Source organism: Ochotona curzoniae, unplaced genomic scaffold, assembly GCF_017591425.1.
Source record: "Ochotona curzoniae isolate NIBS_2020 unplaced genomic scaffold, NIBS_Ocur_1.0 contig_523, whole genome shotgun sequence".
Taxonomy (NCBI): domain Eukaryota; kingdom Metazoa; phylum Chordata; class Mammalia; order Lagomorpha; family Ochotonidae; genus Ochotona; species Ochotona curzoniae.
This window is the reverse complement of record NW_024466459.1, coordinates 1-25,268: the sequence shown is the minus strand read 5'-3', so window position 1 is coordinate 25,268 and position 25,268 is coordinate 1. Positions and strand designations below refer to the sequence as shown.

The following is a 25,268-nucleotide window of genomic DNA, read 5'->3' as shown; positions in this document are numbered from 1 at the left end:
ATTAAAGTTTTCACTACAATTCTCCAGTAGATCTATATTATCGCTACCATTTTACACTCGTAGACATCAAGGCTAGAAGAGCCGGAACAGCCTGACCAGAGTGCACCACTGTGAAACCACTTGAGGAGTGAACCGGTGGATGGATGATCTCTCTCCCTCTTTGTAACTTTCATACATGCTGGTCGGGTTCAGCACTAGACAGTGGAGGAAAGGACTTTGGGAGTTAGTTGACAGTTCTCCACCAAGAGGTTGCTATTTCCTGATGGATCAGTGTTTTGAGAACTGTGAAGCCAGGGGTGTTCATCTCCTCTTTGAATGTAGATCTTATCTCAGCTATTCTTTCTTCTCTTCCTTGGTGTCTGGAAGTTATAAATTGGACTTGCTGTTTGCAGAGAGACGAGCGTTATAATGAAGACAAACAACAAAGACAAGGCCTAATGTTGTGACTGTGTGCTGGAACATTTAGGAAAGGAGAGCTCTGAAACCTGGGAACCTTGGGGGACCCAAGCACGGCTGATCGGGGCTGGCCATCTCTCAGTAAGCCCGTTTTTTACTGGTCTTCCATCTTGGTGATAACATTGAGCTTCTGAGCCCTTTGGAAGAACCTGCAACTTTTCAAGTAAGGACCCAAGACAGAATGATGCAGTGAAAGGCATAGGGTTAGAATGTAGGATTCTATGTTGCCTGAGGCCTGCTTCTACTGAGCCCCAGCCTTCCCCTGTGGGAAGCAGTGATGGTCCCCCTGCTCACCCAGGGCTATTGTAAAACATCAAATGAAGTTAGAGAACATGCTCAGGGAAGCTTGCTCTGTCGTGACAGGACAGCTGTTGGGACAGAGAAACAACTGACAGGGGAAGGAGACCCTGTGGTGTCTCCTACATAATGGAAACAACTTCCCACCTGCCAAACGTCACCAGTAATGTTTAAAATACCCTTTGGTAGCATTTCCCAAGTACTCCTTCCTGCAAAGTTCTTGAAACTATATCTCTCTGGTTTGGTTCTTGGGGTCAGCAGATAATGTTTTGAGGGCCAGAAGGGAAATCCCATTCCATGGTATATTGTGTCTGGGCTGCCCAGGTGGTCAACAGAACCAGTTCCAACAGGAGCCGCAAAATTCCTTCCTGTCCCCTGGTGAGTGCTCAGGTCACTGAACAGATTGCTGACTCCAGGACAGATGTGAGTAGGCAGGGTGCTTTGGCTGCCTGCAAAGGAAGGTGTGTCCCGACTGTGGCCTGCATGATTTTGTGATGCCTTGGCTCTGCTATGTGAGTCATCAAGTTCACTTGGAATTGCTGCTGTCCTGGGGCCCTCTGAGCTGTTGTGTTTCTTGCGTTTCTTGCAAATGCTCTGCCTCCTACTGTCCTGTGGGGTCAAGTTGATGTGATGCCTTTTTTGTTTGCTTGTTTTTAAGATTTATTTTTATCAGAAAGTCTGACCTACAGGGAGAAACAGAAAGATCTTCCATCCAAGAGTTAATTCTCCAGGTGGCCACAATGGCCAGAGCTGAGCTGATTTTCTTTTTTAAATCCTAACCCTGCCATTTAATATTACTATTAATTATTTTCTTTTATTTTAGATGATATTTACATAGTCGGTCAGAGTGGGAAGGATCTAGAGTTAGGGAGAAGTGGGTGGGATCATTGTTTCCAAGCTTTTTATTTCTTCTTCCCGTTTCTGGGGAGAGGGGAGAGATAAAGGGATAGGCCATACTCAGCCTCCCTACCACCCCAGCACCCAAGGATGGGGAAGGGCCACCTGATATCAACCCAAGGTCACAATGTGGCGCATGCTCTGAAGGCTCTGCCCAGGTGGATGAAATAGTTCAGAGATGCTGCCAATCTTGCTGATCTATGGATGAGAAAACCCTTCTAATGGCTGACACAGTTAACCTTATAATCTCCATTCGCCCAGATATTTGCTGTCATCAGTTGGCTGGGGTAGTTGTCCATATGATCTGTTCTCCATTCTCTGCTGTGGTACCAGATGTCCTTTGCAGGCCCTAATGAGCTACCATGTCCTCCATGTGTACCATGGTCTGCCATCCAGCACTCCATTCTCTACACCGAGGAGGACCAGTTCTCCTAGATGGGCTCATGGACTTGAGCCAGATGACTTGGGCCAAGCCAAACCCCCCCAACCCCTGGGGCTAATGGATCCAGTGCCCACCACTCAAGCAGGCCCAAGGCTCCCAAACCATGCAACCCAAGCCCCTTCCCCATCCTAAGCCTCTGCCCCTCTGGAGTTGGAGCAGAGCCCTGAGCTGGCTCAATGTTCCAGCAAGGGCTGCATGGACTGACTGCTCAAGGGCACAGATTTCTTGGTTTGCTTGTTTGCTTCTTTCAAGACTTACTTATGTAAAAGGCAAAGTGATAGAGAGCTTCCATTCACTGGTTTACTCCCCTAAAGGCCACAATGGGTAGAGCTGGTCCAAATAGAAGCCAGGAACCTAGAGTTCTATCCAGATCTCCCAAATGGTGTCATGGACAAATGTTTTGGGCCATTATCCACTACTTTTCCAAGCATATTAACAGAATCTGGATTGGAAATGGGGCAGCTGGGACTTGAACCTGTGTTCCAAAGCAGGCTTCACAAGCAGCAGCTTAATGCACTGTGCCACAACATTGACCCCAAATGTATGAGTCTCTTGGAATAAGCTTTACATAGCCCCTGCATCTAATATCTAGTTAATGCCCTGAGCTAAAGGAAGGATTGTACTTTATATGTAATATACTAATAACTCTGGTATGTAAAATAATTTTTAATGTTTGTTCATTGAAAAGCAGAGCAACAGAGACAGATCTTGGATCTGCTGGTTCATTCTGCAAATGCCCCTAACAGCCAGGGCTGGTACAAACTGCAGCCAGGAACCTAGAGCTCCTTCCAGATCTCCCACATGGGTTGAGGGACCCAAGGATTTGAGCCAAGGACTTGCAGGAAGTTGGATCAGAGGTGGAGGTACCAGAGCATGACCTGGCACTCAGATATGGATGTGGGTGCTCTGGGTGGTAACTTAATGTGCTGTGTCATTTGCTTACTTCTAAAATGACATTTAAAATTGGGACCTGTTTAAGATGAGAAAATTTGTGCTTCAAAGATGCTATCAAGAAAGTGCAAATATAACTCACAGAATGAATGATTTGCATTCATTCATGTATGTGTTGAGAATCTAGTGTGCAGAATTCATGAGGAACTCGGGGTGGCATTGTGGCACCATAGGTTCAGCTGCTGCTTGGGATACCTGCTTGCTAGCCAACTTCCTGCTGAAGCTCCTGGAAAGCAGCAAATACTGGCTCGAATACGAATTCGGTCCCTGCCCTCCACAGAGGAGGCTTAGATGGAGTTGCTGCCTTCTGGCTTTGGCATGCAACTCACTCTAGTCACTGCTGTGCGGGTTGACCCTTCTAAAGTCCTGAAGATTGCAGCTCCACTTCACACTCAGTACCCTGAACTTACAGGCCCCAAACTTACCATAACTCAGTATGCTCTAAGTGATACCCCCAAAATCCTTAACTGCACAAGAAAACAATGAAAGTACTAACACCTGCAAGCTCTGTACCTGCAGAGGGGAGAGGTTGTCATGTACCGGTCTAGCCCAAGGCAGAAGCTCCACCAAGTGCCTGTGCCAGCGCACAGAACATACAATGACACTTTATCTTGTAAGAACTGCCCTTCCTCATAGTTCCTGTGTTGTTTCTGTCATGGTAGCCTTTTCCTCAAGATCTTGCTGGGCCTTCCTCCTATCCACAACCTACATTTCATGACTTCCCGATTTGAATTTTCCCTTGTCAATTTTCCTTCTCTTCCTTTTATTTTTTTCAACAAATGTTTTAATTTATTTTTTAACATATTTTTTTTATTAATTACATTGCATTATGTGACACAGTTTCATAGGCTCTGGGAATCCCCCAACCCCTCCCCGTACACTCCCCCCATAGTGGATTCCTTCACCTTGTTGCAGTATTACATTTCAAATTCAGTCAAGATTCTTTCATTGCGAGAGTATACCAAGCATAGAGTCCAGCATCTTATTGTCCAGGTAAATTCAATAGTTTCTTGGGGAGACTATCTCTGGTCTGAAGGCAGAGCTGGCAGAATATCATCTTGATCAATTCAAAGCCACAACATAACATCAACAACAATTTACAACATTATGGAATTAATTGACATGGTATTGAGTAACCAATATGTTAAAAAATGCAAGTTCTTAACCACATCCTGTGACTACTTCATTGACACTTCAATTTTAGTTTATACACAGAACCGGCTGCTATACACCTTAAAATGGCTATAGGGTACTATTCAGCTGTCTCGTGCCTTTAGTATTTAGCAGTTTATAGTGTTGAAGCATAATTTTGCTGAACTTGGCAGATTTTAGGATAGTCTAAACTGGGTTATAACTCTAACAAGTCATGTCAACAATTGAGGTGCAGAACAGTTTTAGGAGGGGTGTGCAGAGAAATCTTCAATACCTTAGTGAGGAGTAATTAATGTTTGTGTCCTACCTAGTAAGCTATGTGTGAGTCCATGCTGACCATATCCTGTCTGGTTCTATGCTTTCCTTATTATTCTCTGCCTGTCTATTCTAATTTGTGTGTGTGTGTGTGTGTGTATTTGGGGGGTGGGGGGGGGGCTCTGGAGCGACCCTGCTGGTCATTGCAGAGAGGGTGGGGACCCAAAGTTGGAACTAAGTAGGACCAGAGAAAGCTCCTCTCCCTAGTCCCAAAGGAAGTTTACTGTTCTTTTTCTGAGGACCGCTCAGTAGGACCAGAGAAAGCTCCTCTCCCTAGTCCCAAAGGAAGTTTACTGTTCTTTTTCTGAGGACCGCTCAGGGTTCCTGGCTGTTGTTCCGAAGACCTTGGATCCTGCGAGGAAGGATTTGGGCTTCTTCCATTCCGTGTGGTAGATCCAAAAGGCAGTGGATGACCTCAGAGTTCTCAGCCTCCGAAGGCACTCCAGTTTCCCATGGTCTCTTTGGCAGTTGGGATGTAGTCCTTGGTGCCCGTACTCATTATCCTTGGTGAGGATCCGGGAGTCTCCAGGGTTGGGATACAAGCCTCTTCCTGTCCCCCTGCTCCACTCTGGGCCCCACCCCCGCCCTGCTCTCTGCATATGACCTCCTGTTAAGAGGTTGTTAGGATCGCTCTTGATTCCCCCTGTATGTCTTTGTAGTTTTACTATTTAATGCTGATTTGAATCTGTTGTCCATAAGTTACCTGTTATGTTCCTGATAAGTTATACTTCACACATTCTAAGGAGATGGAAGATTTCTCTGCTCTCCCACCCCATTTCTGAGGAGCACAGGATTTTGAAAGTATATTAGCATTTACAATTTTTGATGTAGATCAAAAGCTGTCTGATTCACATTGATTGTTGGTTCGTTGGTTACAATATCTTAATGCATGAGATATAGGCTGTTTGGGGTTGAAATAATATTACAGTTTACAAGTACCGTTTTTTGGATTGACATAATTTCATGTTAAATTAAGGCAAACATGTGTTCTCTAACCTTTTGGGATTGGCTCATTTCCCTTAGCATAATGGTTTCCAGTTGGGCCCATTTGGCTACTAAGGGCTGCATTTCTTTTTCTTTTTTTTTTTTTCAGAGTCAGACCAACAAACTCACCCAAGTGGGAGACCTGAGCTGGGCTAGTTGGCATAGACCACCACCCACTAGTACGCAAAGGCTATGGCTGGGGGCCTGCCTTGCAGGGCTACACCATGGTACCCAGTGGTGAGTGTCAAGACAGGGACTGGGTCATGGTAGGCTGGGCCATGACACTAACCAACATGCAAGAGAATTAAGCATGAAAACATTCTGTGGGAGATTTATGGGCTCACCAATGTGGGACTACAGTACCCACTGGTTTCCTTGAAGGCTGGGATAGTAACAGGCCGAGATAGGCATGACAACAGAACTTACTGACACATATGGAATCTGGGTTTGGGAACAGGCTGGGCAAGACAGGCTATAGCACCTGCAGATGCACCCAAGAATTGGGTATATAAGGTGTGCCACACAACAACATCCACCAGTACCCACAGAAGCGGGGACTAGGGGGCAAACTATGCTGAGTATGAGCATACATGAGATTTGGGTGTCGAAGTGGGCCTGGTGGGGGAACTTGGGGAATTCCCCCAGCGGGCTGTACCCCTGCTTGTGAGCATGAGATTCAGGGCTAGATGTGTGCCTGACCAGGCAAGTCTGCTCCATTTGTCATAAGGCATGTGGGTTGGGTTGAAGGGGCAGAACATGCAAAGCCAGGTCAAACCACAACACACTGCCATGCACAGGAGTCAGGGTGGGGTACAGGCCATGCCATGCTAGGCTGTCACACCCACCAATATGCATGAGAGCCAGGGATGGGGGCAGGCTGGGAAGGGCTACAGTGTAAGCACTCACTGGTGGTTGAGGGAAGGCTGGGCCAGGCCAGGCTGTAGCCTCCAATGTCAATGGCCAGCATTGGGGTAGGCCAGGCCAGGCTAGGTCAGAGCAACCACCAGCATGTGTAAATATCTGTCCCTGGGAGCAAGCGTTGTAGGGGAGCAAAGGAGATTCCCACCAAACCCCTGCTGGCCTACAGTTCTGAATGCAAGAACTGGGAATGGGGGTAGACCAGGCTGAACATAGTTGCAAAGTCCCTCAGCATGTGTGTGGGCTTGGCCTGAGGTGTGTCAGAGTGGGCTAGGCTCCAGCACCTGTGGCATTCATGAGAGCCAGAGTGGGTGTGTGATAGGCTGGGCTAGGTTGTGGCACTCATTGATTTGCATGAGAACCGGGTCTGGGGGTTCAGGCAGGGCTGGGCTGTAAAACTGCTAGCCAGTGAGGACTGGACTGTAGCAGTGAGAGCCAGATAGATTTGAGCTGGAATGGCAAGGCTGCAGTAACTGCTGGCTAATGTTGGGAACAGAAGTGAGCCAAATCAGGCTGAACCAAACACCCACCAATGTGCACAAGATCCGTGACTGAGTGTTGGTCTGACTGGGGAACTAGGGGAACTCCCCTATTAAGATGCAGTCCCGGCTGCTGGGCGTGAGGACCATGGTTGGGAGCAGGCCAGGCCAGGCCAGAGTAGGATACAGTGCCTGTCAGTAGACAAGTGGGTCAGGTCTTGGGGTTGGCCACTAGGGAACCAATGGAATAAACCTAAACAGCGACTGCTTTTTCATACTCGGGACTCCTCTGAGGACACTCTTTTTCCTCTCTTGTGTTGCTGCCATTTCATAAGCTTAAGTCTGGGTTAATTTTTCTTCCTATTTGGTACCCGTATATTGGTGACTCCTAACTTAACTGCTGGCAATACATGATTGTACAAAGACTGTCAGTTTCCTGTTAAGAAAAGCATTCTCTTCCTTTCTGACAGTTGAAGAAGCATCTGTGGGGAATCCCAAAGGGACATTGCTGAGATGTTGCAGGCCTGGAAGTGGAAGACCAGCACAGAGTTGATTATTGATCCAGAGATGGACACTTCAGAGAAATGCAACCTTGATATTCCAGACTCTACAAATGAGCAGCTAGACTTGAATGAGAAATGCGATGTTATCAGTGCACTAAGGTAACCACTGCCTTAATTCTCAGGGAGCAATCTAGAAGACTCAGTGTTGCTATCATTCATTAAGCTGCTCTTTTCAAGTCCACAAGGAGATAGATCCTTGGTTACTTAAAAAGCAAGTCAAGGGATTAATCTATAAATCCTTACAAAAGGAAATTGAGAAAGATCCACTTTCTGGAAAGGAAACATTCAAGAAAAAATGGATGAGGTTAAAAGAGAGATAAAAGCTGCCCTGCTGATGCAGAGTCTGTTAGGGAAAGGACGATTCTTCCTAAGAAAGTTATAAAGTACCCACTCACAGCACATCAGCCTGGCGCCCACCCCAAGCACAAGGCAAAGATTACAAAGAGTGAAAAAAGCCATCAAGGGGCCAAAGGGCCTAAGGAAAAGGCAGCAGCGTGAGACAATCAGGAGGAAAGAGAACGTGTGCCCCCTGGTGGAGGGCACCCTGCAAAGCCAGCTGGGAAGAGCAGGAGCCAGGGAGCAGGAGGAGCTTCATGTGGCCCAGAGGCCCTGGCACCTGGTGGCCAATGCCTTCTACCCAGAGCCCCCACTCACAGAGGAGCACAATGCCAGGGACGCCTCCTCCCTGAAGAGGAGGGCAGGCCATCTGCTGCAGCCCATGCAAAGTCTCTCTCTGAGCCAGAAGAAAGGCTGATTGACACATGAATATTTTAAAAATAGCAAAACGTAGGACAAAAAAGACAGAGGCAGCAGAACCATGCACAGCTTCAAAGTCAATTACCACTTAAGTAATATTGATCTCCCTCCAGTGTTCAAAACCCCCAAAGCCAAACGGAGACTAAAGTTGAGAAGGAAGAACTCCCTCAACACATGGAAGTCAGAATTCCATAAACCCATGGAAAAAGGCTTGCGTTGCTTGGCCTACAGAGATTCCCCTCCCCGAGAGCCTTCTCCCTCTTCTGGAGACCCGAGTTCTCAGGATTTGCCTTCCCTGGAAGCGATGGCTCTTCCAGTATCTCCTACAGAAGACATTCTTGAAGCCAGCCTTGCTGCAGCAAATTTAAACACTTTGATGGATAGAATGGCTGGCCAGAAGAATCTCCCCCTGCCAGCGCAGAGGCCGTGGCACCTGGTGGCCAACTCCTCCTACCTGGAGCCCCCAACTCACAGAGGAACAGGAAGCCAAGCCGCCTCTTCCTTGAAGAAGCACATCACGGATGGGTCACCTTCTGCAGCCCTTGCAAAGTCCCTCCCTGAGCTCAAAAACAAATGGTTAAAAGACACCATGCTTACATTAGAAAATCCAAAGGTAGAGTCAAAAAGAGGCAACAGAACCAAGCTCATATTCCAGAGTGAATTCCTGCTTACGTAAAATTGATCCTCATCCTGTCTTCAGAACCGTCAAAGTCAAACTGAGATTAACATTCAGGAGAAAAATTCCCTCAGCACAAAAATGTCAGTAAGCGGCCTCAATTCCTTGCACTACAGAGTCTCATCGACTTACCTCCTAAGCCTCTCCCTCTGCTGGAAAGTTTTCCTCCCAAGGTCTGAGGAAAGTGCTTCTTCAGAAGTGGTTGCTCTTCCAGAATCTGATAAGATGTTTCTAAAACAGCAGTGCTGCAGGAAACAATTTAGGAACCTCTGGAAGACAGCAGGGCTCTGCAAGTGGAAATACTCCTTGCCTAGATGAAGGCATAGATTAAAACTCTTCAAAAGCTTCTGGAGGCAAAGCTGGGGCCTCAGCCTGAGCTTCAGCATTGTGCTTTATTGGCAAGCCATCTTCGGCATTTGCTTGCAATGTTATGTTATTCTGTAAATGTTCAGGTTTAGCAGCCATACTGGGCAAGTCCATGTGTTGTTGCCAGTGGTGGCGAGCTGAAGCTACGAATATTTCCTCTGCTTGCTCTGGAGGCTGAACTGTGTCTTCTTCAGGCTTGCTTTTAGGAGATTCAGCGAGTCCAATGATGTGAAAAAGAGGAGTGACTCAAATGTACTCCTTTCAAAAAATTTTAGTTTATTATAGGATAAATCCCTAGGAAAAGAAAAAGCAAAATGTCTATTAGATCTCTAGTGAGTAGGAATGAACAGAATTTGTATTTCTTAATGTTGAATATGCAGCTTTTGTCTAAACCACACCTTTGGGCATCTGTTTGAACATTCCAGAGCTCCTAATCAAACTTATAACCTCTCCTAACAGTCTCACCTTCTGGGTCTTTATAAATAAAATATACAGCATGGCTATAGCTCTTGATAAGACTCTGAAGGGAAAATTTCCTGGCAGCAAGAGATATGATCAGATGACCTTTAGTAGTCTCATCAAATTCAAGACAATGAGATCAAAGTTTGTACCTCTATCTGTAATTTCTAATATTCAGACGAATATTCTACTTTTATACCTGCCTGGTGTGGTTCTCTTTTTGGAACTAGTTCAGTTCCAGAATAAACCAGAGAACCTTTCAAATCATTTGAAGGGAAGCTACTCCTCAGATGAACTCATCATTTTGAATTAATTCAGAATTATATTATCCTTAGTAGGAATTCTTTTCTGATTTCACGTCGTCTTGACATTGCGTAAAAGCAGATTTGTTTCAGCTGCGCAGTGGCAGCAGAACAGAAAACAGCATGAACTGGATTCTTGTTGGAAAACACTCACTTGTGACCATAGTAACATGGATCCCAGCTTGCCTCACTTTTCACCCGCATGGCTGCCAACTGCCCACTGTGGCTGTCTCCATCTCTAGTCTCTCTTCTGGAACTCTCCAGAAGTGGTTCTCAAACACTGGCTTCACTTAGGCACCGAAGATGCAAATTCTCGGCCTGGATCTAGAACTCAATCAGGAACTCGGCAGGGCTGGGGTGGTAGAGACAGAACCTAGTTCTGCAAGCCCCTGGATGACGTTGATGCAGGCTCGGTTTTGCTTCAGAGCGCTGCCAGGAACACGTGGCTCTCCTGGCTGGTGACTTTTGCATGACAGTCAAAGCCCTGGAGGCTGTGGCCCCACACTCCTTACGGCTTTCCTCCGTGGACTCCACAGGTACTCATGGCGTTCCTCAGACACTCTCCCATGTTTTGCCCTTCTCTCACTTTCCTTCTGCGGTCTGAGGGTATCGCCCCACACTGTCCTCCCAATGATGCCCAGTGGCTCTACACAGTGTCCTTCCAATGATGCCCTGTTTAACCAATATCACTCTCGCTACAGCCCCCTGATCCAACTTGGAGTCTCTTTTCCCTGTTCTGTTCTCCAGAAGCAATTTGCACATCATGTCTGTGCCCTTTTCTTTTTCACATTGTTACCCTTGCCTCTCCCCTTCCTTCAAAGCATAAACACCTTGAAAGCATGGACTTGGCCTTGTTCATGCGCACTGCTTACCATGTTTCCACCTGGCTCATGGAAACAAAGCAAACTCAGATACTTAGGAAATAAAGGAATAGCTAAGGAGTGAGTGAACGGAAGGAGGAACAAGTTACTAGTTTTTTTTTCTTTTAATTTTTTTTTTCTAAATCACTAGTGTTTAAGGAATGTGGTTGCATTACTCCACTGACCCTCTGCAGTGTGTTGTCATCGACCTGTTTGCTGGATCATGTTTGATTTCTGTGCGTGTTTCCCCTGCAAGCGATCTTGCAGCTCCTAGGAGGGTAGGAAGCCTGCCTTACACATTTTAGAGCCTCAAACTAGACTAAGTGCTTAGCATTCTCTTTCAGTTATGAAAAATGATGGCATTTTAAAAAGGGATGACAATATAGATGCCGACAGAGAATAACTAGCTTGCAAAGGACTTCCCACTAAAAGCAAGGAAGGGCCTGTTGTACTGGACAGTTATTATCTCTTCTGTTTTTCTCCAGATCAGGTCTATAAGGTTTGGGAGTCCAGAAGAAAAAGATGGAAGCAATTGTCCCCTTCAGGCCTAGAGAGCTTGGTCATTCAAAGGATTATTGTTAGTGTCAGATGAGGCTGTTTCTACCCACTGTCCTTCAGCTGTATAAATTGGAAAGAAGAATCTATTTCCTAAGAATAGCAATAATCGGCCTAATAAAGATGCATGGCATTTGGAGCCCATTGTGGTATATAGTAGGTAAAACAGCCCTGCCATGCCAACATCCCAGTTGGGCCCTGGTTTGAGTTCACTGCTCCACTTTCCATCTACATTCCTGCTATATGCCTGGAAAGGCAGTGGAAGATGGCCAAATCCTTGGCATTCCTCCCCCTGACCAACCCCTCCAAATACCCAGCTATTATGCTTGAAGAATACAAAATGAATAGTATGGATTCAATGCATGAGACCCTATACATACTTACAGAATTGTTATTTTAATACTAGAAGAAACTTTAGAGATTATTGAAACACCTTATTCATTTGATAGAAAACAACTAAAATCTCAGAAATAAATGTGCTTAACCAACTTACAAGTGCTGCAGGAATAGCAAGCCTTCAAATGAATCCTTATGTAATTCAGTCAAATAATTTTCACTGAGAATCCTGGATCAAAATGAAGAATAACAACAATTTTTATTCAGGAATAACTCTGATGTGGAGGAACCCTCAGTAGGGTGCCACTTAAATGCAAGTTAGATCTTTCTCCCTTTCTCTGTAACTCTAATGAGTTTCAAGTAAAACAATTACATCTTAAAAAAAAAAAAAAAGCCCACATATCACACTAGTTTTCCTGTGTCTAAATGATGTGCAGAAAAACATAAGAGAAGGTCTGAAGCGATGTATATCACAGTCACAGCAGCTTACTTCAGGGATGGAATGTTACACTACAAGAAGATTTTTACTGTATCAGTTTTTAGTCTCTTAAGAACATAATCATGGAGCCCAGCATGAAAGCTCAATGGCTAAATCCTCATCTTGCAAGAGCTGGGATCCAATGTGGGCACCAGTGCACGTCCCGGCTGCTCCACTTTCCATCCAACTCCCTACCTTAGGGCCTGGAAGAGCAGTAGAAGATGGCCTAAAGCCTTAGGACCCTGAACCCAGAAGAGAGAGCCAGCAGAGGCTCTTGGCTCCTGGCTTCACCTCGGCTCAGCTCTGCCTGTGGAGGCCACTTGGAAAGTGAGCCAACAGATACAGAATCTTTCTGTCTCTCCTCTTTGTAAGAATAATTTGTCCAACAAAAGCAAAGAAATCTTAAATAAAAAATAATATAATCATGTATTACTTACAAGATGAAAAATAAACTTCAGTGGTCTCATTGCAAATACTGTGTTTTAGAACTGTAATAAGTAGAGGTTGATTTGTTAACATGAAGGGGTAAATACCTTTTCCAAGACATTCTGACCTCTAATACTGGACCAAAGAGTTTAAGATGCAGTTACTTTGTTTTTGTATCCATATTTAGAGAGAATATACTCACAAAGTCTCAGCCCAGCGATATGCTTTCCATACATTTTTGTCAATGTAGGATATAGCGTTCCCTTGGAAATTTCTGTAAAGAAGCACAGTTCATATCCTTGAATAGATAGGAACACAATGAACAGAACAAGGAAAACACTCGTAGCAACTTCATGGGGATATTGAATATGGATATTACTACCAGCTTTCTAGTTTCTAGAGCTTCACCTGATGGCAGGCACAATTAAGAAAGAAGAACATGGGGTCCTGGCACAAACATTGAGGTGTCACTTCAGAAGCTTAACTTCCTCTTTGTGCAATCTCTTTGATAGATAATGCCAATCAGTTGCATTTGAGGGACATACTGCCTCCAAAATGCCCTGGGTGTCTAAACTGGTCCTTTTGCAAATCAGTAAGAAAATAATTCAGCTGAGAACAATGGATCAATTTATCTTCAGCAGCAAATAAGAATAAAGAAACTCCAACGTACAGTAATTCTAACACTTTGGCCAAGTACCTTCTACTGCAATTATTCTACCTACGTGAATGGACATGGACAATGCAAAATCAGATGGACTAATGCGTTGACACGAATGGGTCACTGGCCATAGCCATGGTGAGGGATGGAAAAATCAAATGATTGAGCCAGGAGCAAAACATCACCTCCCTCAGGGAAAAGTGCAAGGGAGAGAAACTGGAAGGAGGGACACATATCCTCACGGAGATGGGAGTGACTTATGGATAGTGGAGTAGAGAGGATAGGATGATAAAGGGTGTGGGGGTGTAGATTCTGATATTTTTCTCTTTGTTCCATGATCCTTTGGCAGAGTAAGAATGTACCCATGAATCATCCACATTCCAAAGCAATCTTAAATACTGTAAGTTTCAAGTCTGGGTAACTTTGAGTCTTTACCTGTGCTTCTGTCTTCACTCCATCATCAGCAGTGCACCTGCATGGCTTATGTACAACACGGTTGTACCTGCGTGTTCTGCCTGGTGGACATTCCCATTCAACCAGAAGGCTTTGCTCTATGTTCACCAACATAAAGTATTAAAACTGAACACACCTCCCTCAGATTGCCTCTCCTTTCTGATTGCTGTCTGCACCTGTGAGGCAACTCACTCTCACCAGCACCCAGGACAAAGCTTGCAGTCATATTTTTTCTTCTGTGCATACATCCACCCACCAGCCTTTGATCAGTTTCTAGGTCCATCCGGCCTTTTTCATCTCAGGGACTTTCTTTTCATTCCTATCAGAGCTGGTGACTTGGTCTCATTCTCATTTTATTCCTTGATTTTACTAGAGGTCTTTTTTTTTAATGTCCCTGAAGTAAGCTTTCCTCTCTAGATGACTCTCCATATAGTGTCTAAAATCATATTTCTGAAACAGGCATTTGGCCTAGTAACTAAAACACATCTCACGTCAGAGTGCCTGGGCTCCTACCCGGCTCCAGTTACTGACTTCAGCTTTCTGCCCACACACACCCAGAAGGTAGTGGAGCTGGCTCCAATAGCTGCCCTCCTGCCACCCTCATGGCAGACCTGGGTTGGGTTCTTAGCCCACTTTGACCAACCCAGTGCCTGCTGTTCAGGCATTTAGAGAATGAACTAGCAAATGGAAACTCTCTCTCTGAATCTGTCTCTCTGCCTTTTGAGTAAATGCACAGAAAAAAATTAAGACAATGATCAATTTCTTTTAAAATTTTTAAAAATAATCTTTCTGTTGGGCCCGGCGCCGTGGCGCAGTGGTTAAGGTCCTTGCCAGGCACGCCCGGGATCCCATATGGGCACCGGTTCTAATCCCGGCAGCCCCGCTTCCCTTCCAGCTCCCTGCCTGTGGCCCGGGAAAGCAGTCGAGGACGGCCCAAAGCTTTGGGACCCTGCACCCGTGTGGGAGACCCGGAAGAGGCTCCTGGCTTCGGATCAGCATAGCATCGGCCCGTTGCGCTCACTTGGGGAGTGAATCATCGGACGGAAGATCTTCCTCTCTGTCTCTCCTCTCTGTATATCCGCCTTTCCAATAAAAAATAATAATAATAAATCTTTAAAAAAAAATAATCTTTCTGTTTTGATCACCTCTCTCTTGCTTGAAAACTTTCAGGGTTTTCTGCAGCTCATAGTATAACTCTGAAACCCCTGTAGCTGATATTCAAGGTTGTTCATTTAATATCTTTCATTGCTTTGTAAGTCAGTTCTTGGCAGACAAGCTGTCTACTAAGCCTTGCTGATTCCAATAGTCAAGGGTAACAGGTCAGGCTGTCAGGATGCTGGCATCCCATACATATGTGGGTACCGGTTTGATGACCAGCTTCTCCACTTCCTATCCAGCTCCCCACTAATGTGCCTGGGAATACAGTGGAAAATGGCTCAAGTGCTTGGGCCCCTGAACCCACACAGGAGACCCAGAAGAAGCTCTTGCTCCTTACCTTTGGCCTGGCCCAGCCCCAGCCATTGTGGCAATATGAGGAGTAAAGCAGCAGAAGTAAGATCACTTTTTCTAGATCTCTCTTCTTGCTGTAATTCTGCCTTTGCAGTAAATCTAGTAGTTTTTTTTTTTAAGAGAAGGAGAAGGAAAGGCGACAAGAAAAATGTCACAATAGGAAGTCAGGAAATACAGGTTGAGTCAGGAGGAAGGCCCAGCAAGGTACTGAGCAAAAGGCTACCATGACAGACAAGATCTAGAGAACTCTGAGGAAGGGTAGTTCTTACAAGATGGTGAAGGTGTCATTGTGGGCACTGAAGGATCCTGGCACAGGCACTTGGTGGAGCTTCTGCCACGGGCTGAGATTGGTACATGACAGCATTCCATTTTTGCAGGTACAGAGCTTGCAGATGTCCGTGCTGTTGGGGGTGCTTTCTTTTGACTCAATGAAAGTAGTTAGCCGGGTAGCATACTCAGCAGCCTTGACTTCAGGATACAAAGTTGGAAACTGCCCTGCAGGTGGAGCTGTAGTCTTCAGGATTTTAGAAGGGCCAACCTCTGGAGCAGGGACTGGAGCTTTGATAGGCTCCAACTCTGAAGGCAGACCCGTGACTCGGGAATCTGAAGGCTGACCCGTGACTCCGGTTGATGTTGCTACAGTTACTATATCACTAGTTGGCTCTGGTGGCCGAGTTAGAGTAACCGAAATAGTTGTAGGCTTGACCTCTGTAGATAAATTGAGAGGATTGCCTGTGACTTGCTGAGTCTGGCTCCGGTCTGTATATGTAGGTGGCACCTCAGAATGCCTTGGAGGTGCTGCTGATGTAGTCTCCAGGGCTGTAGACTGTTCAGCCAACGTGGTGGGTTCTGGGATTTTGAAAATTTCTGTCTTCACAGCTTCAACTGTGACACTGACTGGCACTATATGCTGAATTGGAGCTACAACCTCCAATGGAGGCTCTGGAGGCTGAGCTGAGGTCTTCTGCAGGGCTGGAGATGATTCAACTTCCGCAATTCTGGATTGAAAAGCCAGCTGAATATCAAACGCCTGAACTGTGACTTCAGTCAGGTTTGGATGCTGCGCCTGAACCAGCTCTGCCTGTGGAAGTGTCACCTCAGGGACACCTGGAGGTGGTGTTTTGGCATTCCTCGGGGCTGTAGAATGTTCGACCTCCACAGCAGGACTCGGGTTTAGATGCTGAGTCAGAATTGCATCTGGACTCGTTCCTGTAGGTTCTTTCAGGGCGGTTGCATGCTCAGCCTCTGCAGTGGGTTCTGGACCATTGGTAGGTGTAGGTGGTAGGTTCAAGGTCTGATCTGTGACACTGGGTGTCACTGGAGGTTGAGGTGGAGCTGGCGTTGGAACGGCCACCTCTTGCAACACTGGAGGTTGAGCTCCCACCTCTGTAGATGGCTCTGTAAGCTGCACAGGGGTCTCCTGAGTGGTTGGAGCCTGGTCAACCTCTATATTGAGTTCTGGAGTTGGGGTATTTCCCAGGTCCCAATGTGCAACTGTGACCTTGGGCAGGGCTGCATGGTGAGTCTGGACCTGGTCTGGATGTGAAATCTCAGAGTCCAGAGTTGTTGTGGTCTTCAGGGCTGTAGAATGTTCAGCCTCCACACTGGGTCCTGGAGTTATAGTCAGCTGCAGCTTCAAAGGCTGAAAGGTGACCCTGGGTAATATTAGATACGGAGCCTGTTCCTGAGCTGGTTTGGGGACCGTTGCCTCCTCATCTACAGATTCTTGAAGTGGCTCTCGAGGTTGGGTTAGGGGCTCCGAAGAAATGACACCCTCTGTAGTAGGAGATGGAGTCAGGTAATATACTTGGGGTTGGCTTTTGGAACCCACAGTCATTTCCGGATGTTGAGCGGACACTTTCAGCCGTGGTGGAGACGGAAGGGTGATCGGAAGGGCCTCCAGGGGTTCAGCTGGAGATTCCCATTCTGTAGGGATAGGCTCTATCTCCTTAGGGGAAGCTGCAGTCTCATCCATGGCCTCTGGCTCAGCTGCAGAAGGTAAGGCTGGGTAAGGCTCAACCTCTGAAGGTGAAGTGAAGGTGACCTCAGGATCTACTGACTTATCCATACTTGTGGAAACTGTTGAGTGGTCACCTCCTTTCAGGAGTGTCAGGTCCAGCTCATTGTTCCCCGAGGCCTGAGCTGCAACTTCCTGTTGGCTTGAAAGTTATAGCCTCGGTCATGGTCTCTACAGGGTTAACCGACACACTCAGCAATGTTGGAGACTGACCTTCAGGAGGAACTGTTGCCTCATGAGACTCTGCAGGTGGAGATTTCACTTCTTCGGTCTCTGACACCGGAGCTGGAGCTTCCTGCTGGGCTGGAGACAGTCTGATTTCCTCAGATGAGGGTTCCTCTTCCTGAGGTATTTCTGGCGAAGAAATAGACTCAACCTCTTCAAAAGCTTCTGGAGGCGCAGCTGGGGCCTCAGGCTGAGCTTCAGCATTGTGCTTTATTGGCAAGCCATCTTCTGTATCTGCTTGCATTGTACTCTGCAAACATGCAGGTTTAGCAGGCATACTGGGTAAGTCCATGTGTTGTTGCCAGTGGTGGTGAGCTGAAGCTACGAATATTTCCTCCTGGTGCTCTGGAGGCTGAACTGTGTCCTCCTCAGGATGGCCTTTAGGAGATTCAGCAGGTCCAATGGACTCGGATGGCTGAGCAAACTGTTCCTGCTGGCCTGGAGAAGGTTCTGCCTCCAACGAAGGCTCAGCATCCTGAGTTGGCTGTTCCAGCTGGGTGGGAGGAGATGTGACCTCCACAGAAGGACGTGCACTCTGAACTGGGGTCACCTGGTGGCCTGGAAGAGATTCTGTTCCCACAGATGGGCCTGGAGCGGGAGGAATTGGGGCCACCTGCTGGCCTAGAGGTTCCACCTCCACTGAAGGCTCAGCATACTGAGCAGACTCCTCTTGATTACTCGGGAAAGGCTCTAGGTCTACAGAAGGGCCTGGAGTCTGAGCTGGAGCCTCTTGTGGGATTGAGGGAGGGGATTCCCCTTGCGAGATCCCTGCAGGCTGAACTGGGGCCTGCAGCTGGCCCAGAGTACTTTGAACTTCACCACCTGGCTGTAGCGTAATTGTGAGCATCACATCCGCTGGCCTCCCTGTGATGCTTGGCAAAGTAGATTGCAGCGGTGGACGTGGAACACTGATCTCGTTTTGAACAAGCTGCCGGACAGCTTCTTCAGCAGCAGAGATCTGAATTGGAGACCCCTGCAGCATTGGAGAAGGTGTAGTCTCCTTGAGAGGCTGTGGAACCTGGGCTAGGCCTTCTTTTTGGAGCAACGAAGGCTGGCCCTCCTCAAGAGTCTCGGGGCTTTGAGGTATGTCCTCTGGCTGAAGTTCAGATGGTTCTGCCCCATCAAAGGGCTCCAGGAGCTCACCTGGGTGTTCCTCTAATTCCATCGGGAAGCCACCAGGATAGACGACATTGTCATCTAGAACATTTGTAGACCCCAGGTCATCAAAGCCACTGGGGTCTGTTTCAGTTGTCAGCGCACTGAGCAACTCATCTAGTCTACCCATAGATTGGGTAGACCAGGCCTCAGGAGTCAGCTGGACCAAGTTCTGGTCCCACTCCTGAGGAGGTGTTGCCTGTACTAACTGCAACAGCAGTATAAGCCAAAGGCTCATTTTGGTAGCGGGCGGGGAGGGGTCAGGGTTTTTTGTAAGCAGTAGATCAAACTACCAAGGGAAAAGCAATCCACCTTATTCAAAGGTGTGAAGCATATGAGAGTCCCTTGGCACCTGTTCCTTAGTAACCTTGCCTTCTGCCCCGCCCTTTACTGATGACATCTTCATTACACAGCCTTTGTTGGTCTCTGCTGCTCTGAACTTGGGCACCTTTTTCTCACAGTCACTGCTGCCCTTCTCCTGCAGGAAAGACAGCTGTTCTCACCAGATCCCCTCTATCCGCAAGGCAGGCTGAGGATCACAAGCCCAGGTGGCCCCAGGACACTAGCAGACCATTGTAGTTGGGGGAAGGAGGCAGAGCTTCCCAAGGAAGTCACAAGGCCTGGCTTCTTGGAGTATTCAGAATGGCTAGTCGGAATCTGGTAGCCAGAACTCTGCCTCCTCTTGAGTTGAAATCCAAGAGATGCTCTTCCTCTCACCAGAGCCAGCTAGGAAAGGGGCAGAATGCTTCTTATGGCTACTTACTTAAGTGTGTCCACTTCCTCTAGAGCCTCAGTATCCTTTCTGTCCACGTTTGATCATTCACTCACTCTATTTGGTAGGAATTACCATGAAATCAGGGACGACTCCAAGATTTTTGTAGGAGGGATTTGGGATGAATAGGCAATGTAGAGGAGAGAGTTTAAATGATTCACCCTTTAAATTGACTTAGGAGCACTTGCCCCATCCCACCCTGAAAAAGTACCGCTTTTCAGAGAAGACACCTGCGGTGTTAAATCAGCAAGTTTAAGAAGTTTCTTAAAATTCTGGTGGATGAGGACCCACTGACTTTTTCCAGACCCTTCCTATATGGCATACACTGTTTATTGTCTGGCACAGCCCCTAGCACAGAACCTCCAGGGTGAGGGCTTCATCTTCCTCCCAATGCCAAGCATGTGGTTTGGCACATGCTGATTTCTAAATTGGTTTCATTTTGAAACTTAAAATACTACTTATTTGGGAGGAAGAGAGAGCTCCCACTCATTGGCTCAGTTTCCACACACCCACTGTGGCTGACACAAGGCCCCGCTAAGCCGGGAGCCACAAACTCAACCCAGGTCTTCTGTGTAGGTGGTAGAAACCCAACTACCCGAGTTCTCACTTCCACCTCCAAGGGTCTACATTAGCAAGCAGCTAGATTCAGGAGCAGAGCTGGGCATTGAAACCAGGCACTTGAACATGGGAAGTGGGCATCTCAGCCAGCATTTTAACTGCTGGGGTAAATGAATCACCCCCATAGTTTTATTTGCTTCAATTTGATTTTTGAGAGATAGATAAACACAGAGGGAAACAGATCAAGACCTCCATCCAGTCTTCCTGAGTTCTAATTCCACCCCCTCAAAACCTTTTTCAAAATAATAATCTATAGGCCCGGGGCAATTGTCTAGTGGGTAAAGTTCTTGCCTTGCATATAAAAGCATCTCATTTAGGCAATGCTTTGTATCCTGGCTGCTTCACTACCCATCCAGCTCCCTGCTAGTGGCCTGGGAAAGCAGTTGAGGACGGCCCAAAGCCCTGGGACCCTGGAAGAGGCTCATGGCTCCTGGCTTCAGATTGGCTTAGCTCCAGCCATTGAGGCCGCCTGGGGAGTGATCCAGTAGATGGAAGATCATTCTCTGTGTCTCTCCTTCTCTCTGTAGATCTGAATTTCCAATAAAAATCAATAAAATCTTAAAACCAAAATAAATAGCCTATAAGCATAAAAAGTATATATGAAAAAATTTTAATATGATCCATAGAGGCTATGAAATGCTATGTCTTTCTGACTTTGTTTTACATTTTCTCAGTGAGAAATGCCATTTTAATGACATTGAACATCTTCTCATGTGCTTCTTTGGTCCTTTCTGTTCAAATCTTTTGCTCGGTTTTGAGATCATTCTGACCTGTTGAGTGTTGATATGACTAGTTTCAGAAATAAAAATTACTTCCTTGCTTGAAGACAAGGTCCTCCGAGCTTCCTCTCCTGTAACAATCCCAGCTTCCTGTTAATGAACACCCTGGGAGGCCGCAGGTGAGGATCCAGCACTTGGCTTCCTGCCATCCCTGCAGGAAACCTCCACTGAGTTTTGGACCCCTAGTTTGACTTGGCCCAGACCTGGCTGTTGAGGCGTTTGGTGAATGAATGAACCAATGAGTGGAAGGGTGTTTCCCTCTTGCTCTGTGTATGACTATCTTATCTCTCAAACAAAATACAAGTAAATGAAAAATTTTTAATGTAAAATAAATGCTGAAATACTAGTGGGGGCACAAAAGAGTTAAACATGATAAGAAAAATGTATGTCCCTTTCAGTGCCAGTAAATATATATATATATATTTAATATGCAACTAGTTCTTTCAGTTCTTTGTAGCTTTTTTGTGGCCTGCCCCATTGTGAACATGTGTGGGATTGATTACACAGTCTTACCCAGATAGTAAAACCTCAGGTCAAGTCAGAGAGATACTCAAGTACTTGTTTTATGTCTTCTCTAACTTCATCTGAATTTCATCTTTTAAAAGAGGGAATGTTGACCTTCTCCATTTATTAAATGTTTCTACAGGAGCAACAGTGAAAGACATTTTATATATGATTAATTACATTTCACAAATATTGATCCAATTCAGAAGCATGACATACAAACTTACTGTATCACCTGCTTTGATGGAATTAGGTTTAAGACCATCTGAGTCTAGGATCTTTAAAATGTTGATATTGAAGAAACTTCTGCAAAAAAACACAGAGCGATGGCAGGTAGTGGTACATCCACGTCCCCTGTCACAGTCCCTGGGATCCTGTCCCCTCACAATCCCTAGGATCCCATCCCAACAGGACATCCACGTCCCCTGTCACAGTCTATGGGATCCATCCCAACAGCACATCCACCTGAGACTGGTAACTTGCCATTTTGAAAATTGTTTCCACAGTATCAAGTAAAAATGGTATATACATATGATGGAAGGAAAAAAAGGAAAGGAGAAAGGAAATGTGTGCAGCAGGGAGAGAAGATGATGAACTCTTATCTAAAGTCCTGAAATCATCAAGATAATTAAGCAGACTAGGCATGACTCAGGATAAATCTTGACAGGAAAACATAACTTCATAATTTAATGATCTGGGCCCTGCGTGATAGCGTAATGGTTAAGGTCCTCACCTTGAACGCACCGGGATCCCATATGGGTGCTGATTCATATACCAGCTGTTATGCTTCCCATCCAGCTCCCTGCTTGTGGCCTGGAAAAGCACTGGAGGATGGTCTAAAGCCTTGGGACTCTGCACCTGCATGGGAGACACGGAAGAGCTCCTGGCTCCTGGCTTCGGATTGGTTCAGCTCCAGCAGTTGCTGTCACTTGGGAAGTGAATCATCCGACAGAAAATCTTCCTCTCTGCACATCTGCCTTGCCAATAAAATAAATAAATCTTTATATAATTTAATGATCTGAGTATCAGAAAGTCAGCAGCTTAACTAGTTACTGCTTCCCTTAAAATGCATGCTTACCTGAGGAGGGACAAAAATAACTGCCCTTACCTTTAAAAGAAAAAGGAAAAGGTGGCGAGGGGGATAAAGAACTAAAGCACTATCATTTAAAAAATAATAAATTTAAAAATCAAACTCCTTGGAGTGGGTTTGTTCCTGCTATGCCTTTGCACTCCGGCTCCAAAGACTTGGGACTTGTCATCACTTTCCTCCCCGCCCATCAGATTGGGGGGGGTGGGCGGACGTGGGGTGCGAGGAGTCTGACCCTGGACCCAAGTCTGTGATGGGCTTCAAGGCCCCTCCAACGAATCCCCACCTCCAAGACAGCTGCTGAAGAGAAAGGGGGAGAGCCCGAGTTCACCCCTCCCCCACCTCGGACCCGAGTCCCAAACCTACTCCGCACCTTCCCGCAGCGGGGAGACCCCTCCGGCCCGAGGCCCCAGGCTGGCGAGGGGTGGACTGGGGAGTGGGCTCCAGTCCAGCGGTGCCCGCGGCCGTGGCCCCGACCCCGGCGGGCTTTGGGAGGGGGCGGCCCGCGGGATGCCGCTTCCCTTCCCCTCGGCGTCGGTCCGTCCCACCTCGGCCTGGCGTCCTGGGCTCCGCTCGCTGCCGCCGGCCCCGGCCCACGACCGGGCAGCCAGGCCCGCTGGCCACTCGGCCCCATAACCCGCGGCCCGGACCAGCGGCGAGGCGCGGGCCGGGGGCTCCCAGTACCCCCACATGCATCCCCGCTCCCCCAGCCCAGCCGCTTCCAGGGCCCTCACGGAGCCCGCTCGGCGGGCCCCTCGATTCTCCGACCCCGACCGGGAAGGCTCCTCACAGGCTCCCGGTGGTAGCCGCCTTTCCTTCCCTACCATCACCCCGACCTCCTCGTGCCCCCCACGCCCCTGGGCACCAGTGCCAACGGCAGCTCCCCAACGGCAGCTCTCCAACGGTTCAACCAAGCCTAGTGAGGGCGGGGAAAAGCTTCAGCCCTCCTCTGCCTCTCATTGGCTCTTCCGGGACACTTGGGGAGTGAATCATCGGATGGAAGATCTTCCTCTGTCTCTCCTCCTCTCTGTATATCTGACTTTCCAATAAATAAATAAATCTTTAAAAAAAATGTTGATATTGAAGAAACTTCTGTGAAAGAAACACAGAACCAAGGCGGGTAGTATACTATGAGCTGAGTACAACAGGGCATCCACGTCCCGTGTCACAGTCCCTTGATTATACAAAATTCACTCTGTGAATAAACCACATTCTATTTGTTTTTTAAAAATGAGGTCTCCATGTCCTTTCCCCTCTGCTGTGCCTGTCCCATTCTCAGCCTCTCAGTATCTTTATGGTAACATGAATGGAATTCTTCCTTTTACTCTGCCTGCCCCCATCTACTTTTTCCTATCTTCTCGAAGTAGTGGAGAGCAACACATTCCATTCACCTGCTCAAATTAAAACCTTTTCTCTCTTTTACAACCCATACATCCAGCCCATCAGCAAATACTACTTGCTCTGTCATCAAAATACAAACAATCTTCAAAATGACCACGGAGAATGTGTACTGTGAAAGAACGTGCATCATTTCAAACTTTCTATACCAAAATAAACCTATCTTCCCATTGCCTTTATCAACAAACGTTGTCAAGTACCCTTGTAAATCCAGAATCACTTCTCATGCTCTCTAGCGCCACAACCACCACACGACTGAACCTATTTCTCTACATCTTGACAGGTCATGTCACTTCCCTGTGGGTCTCCCACCAACCGAATCCCTACTCACTGCTGTCTCCACTGGCTTGCTTGCTGTGAGGACTGCAGGCACGCTCTGTCATATAAGTTTCTGCACCTGCCATTTCTTCTGCTCCAAATGTCTTCTTCAAATACTTGCACAGTTGACTACTTATCTGTTTGAACATAATTTTGACTCTGCCTTCCCTGACAATCCTATGCAGCACTGCAACCTCTTTCCCTTTCTGTGTTCCTTTATCCTTCCTCAAAGCATTTTTCTCCAAACATTTGCTCTCATCTAACATAATATATATGCTACATATTACTTCCAATGAGAAAAAGGAAGTGGGGATTTCTATCTCTTCCATTCTCTGCAGCAACTATAAAAGGCTGGCTATCAATAGCATTCCGTAATTTTAAAAAAAATATTTATGTTTGGGCCCGGCGCAGTGGCGCAAGTGGTTAAGGTCCTCGCCTTGCACGCCCGGGGATCCCATATGGGCGCTGGTTCTAATCCCGGCAGCCCCGCTTCCCTTCCAGCTCCCTGCCTTTGGCCTGGGAAAGCAGTCGAGGACAGCCCAAAGCTTTGGGACCCTGCACCCATGTGGGAGACCCGGAAGAGGCTCCTGGCTTCGGATCGGCATAGTATCGACCGTTGCGGCTCACTTGGAGAGTGAACCATCGGACGGAAGATCTTCCTCTCTGTCTCTCCTCTCTGTATATCCACCTTTCCAATAAAAAATAATAAAAATAAATCTTTTAAAAAAATATTTATGTTTGTTACAAAGTCAGATATATAGAGAAGAGGAGAGACAGAGAGGAAGAACTTCTGTCCGATGATTCACTCCCCAAGTGACTGCAACAGCCGGTGCTGCATTGATCTGGAGCCAGGAACCAGGAACCTCTTCTGGGTCTCCCATGTGGGTACAGAGTCTCAAAGCTTTGGGCCGTCTTCGACTGCTTTCCCAGACCACAAGCAGGGAGCTGGATGGGAAGTGGAGCTGCCAGGATTAGAACCAGTGCCCACATGGGATCCCAATGCGTTCAAGGCAAGGACTTTTTAGCTGCTAGGCCACGGTGCCAGGCCATGTAATTATTTTTATAATGAACAAATGAGCCCTAAAGGTGACATAATTGAGAAATCAC

General features: G+C 46.9%; 1 protein-coding gene and 2 long non-coding RNA genes across 4 annotated transcripts; 1 reads left to right on the top strand and 2 right to left on the bottom strand.

Moving 5' to 3' along the window:
• Positions 1-199: 199 nt before the first annotated feature.
• LOC121162461 lies at positions 200-7,618 on the top strand. 2 transcript variants are annotated; one of them, XR_005884794.1, is made up of 3 exons: positions 200-537; positions 5,604-5,731; positions 7,362-7,618. It is a non-coding gene; the product is annotated as an uncharacterized LOC121162461 (long non-coding RNA). The 2 variants fall into 2 exon arrangements; XR_005884793.1 differs by having other exon boundaries at positions 200-619.
• Positions 7,619-17,408: 9,790 nt separating this feature from the next.
• On the bottom strand, positions 17,409-19,178 carry LOC121162357 (leucine-rich repeat-containing protein 37A-like). The gene has a single exon (XM_040989341.1). The coding sequence runs from the start codon at positions 18,921-18,923 to the stop codon at positions 17,409-17,411; it is 1,515 nt and encodes a 504-aa protein (XP_040845275.1). The 5' UTR covers positions 18,924-19,178.
• A 2,224-nt stretch (positions 19,179-21,402) lies between these two features.
• On the bottom strand, positions 21,403-22,129 carry LOC121162399. Its single transcript, XR_005884787.1, has 2 exons — positions 22,092-22,129; positions 21,403-21,664 (listed from the first exon to the last, which is right to left on the bottom strand). It is a non-coding gene; the product is annotated as an uncharacterized LOC121162399 (long non-coding RNA).
• Positions 22,130-25,268: the final 3,139 nt, after the last annotated feature.

Excerpts from the sequence above, each read along its gene's own strand:
- LOC121162357 (XM_040989341.1), bottom strand. The coding sequence starts at position 18,923 with ATGAGCCTTTGGCTTATACTGCTGTTGCAGTTAGTACAGGCAACACCT.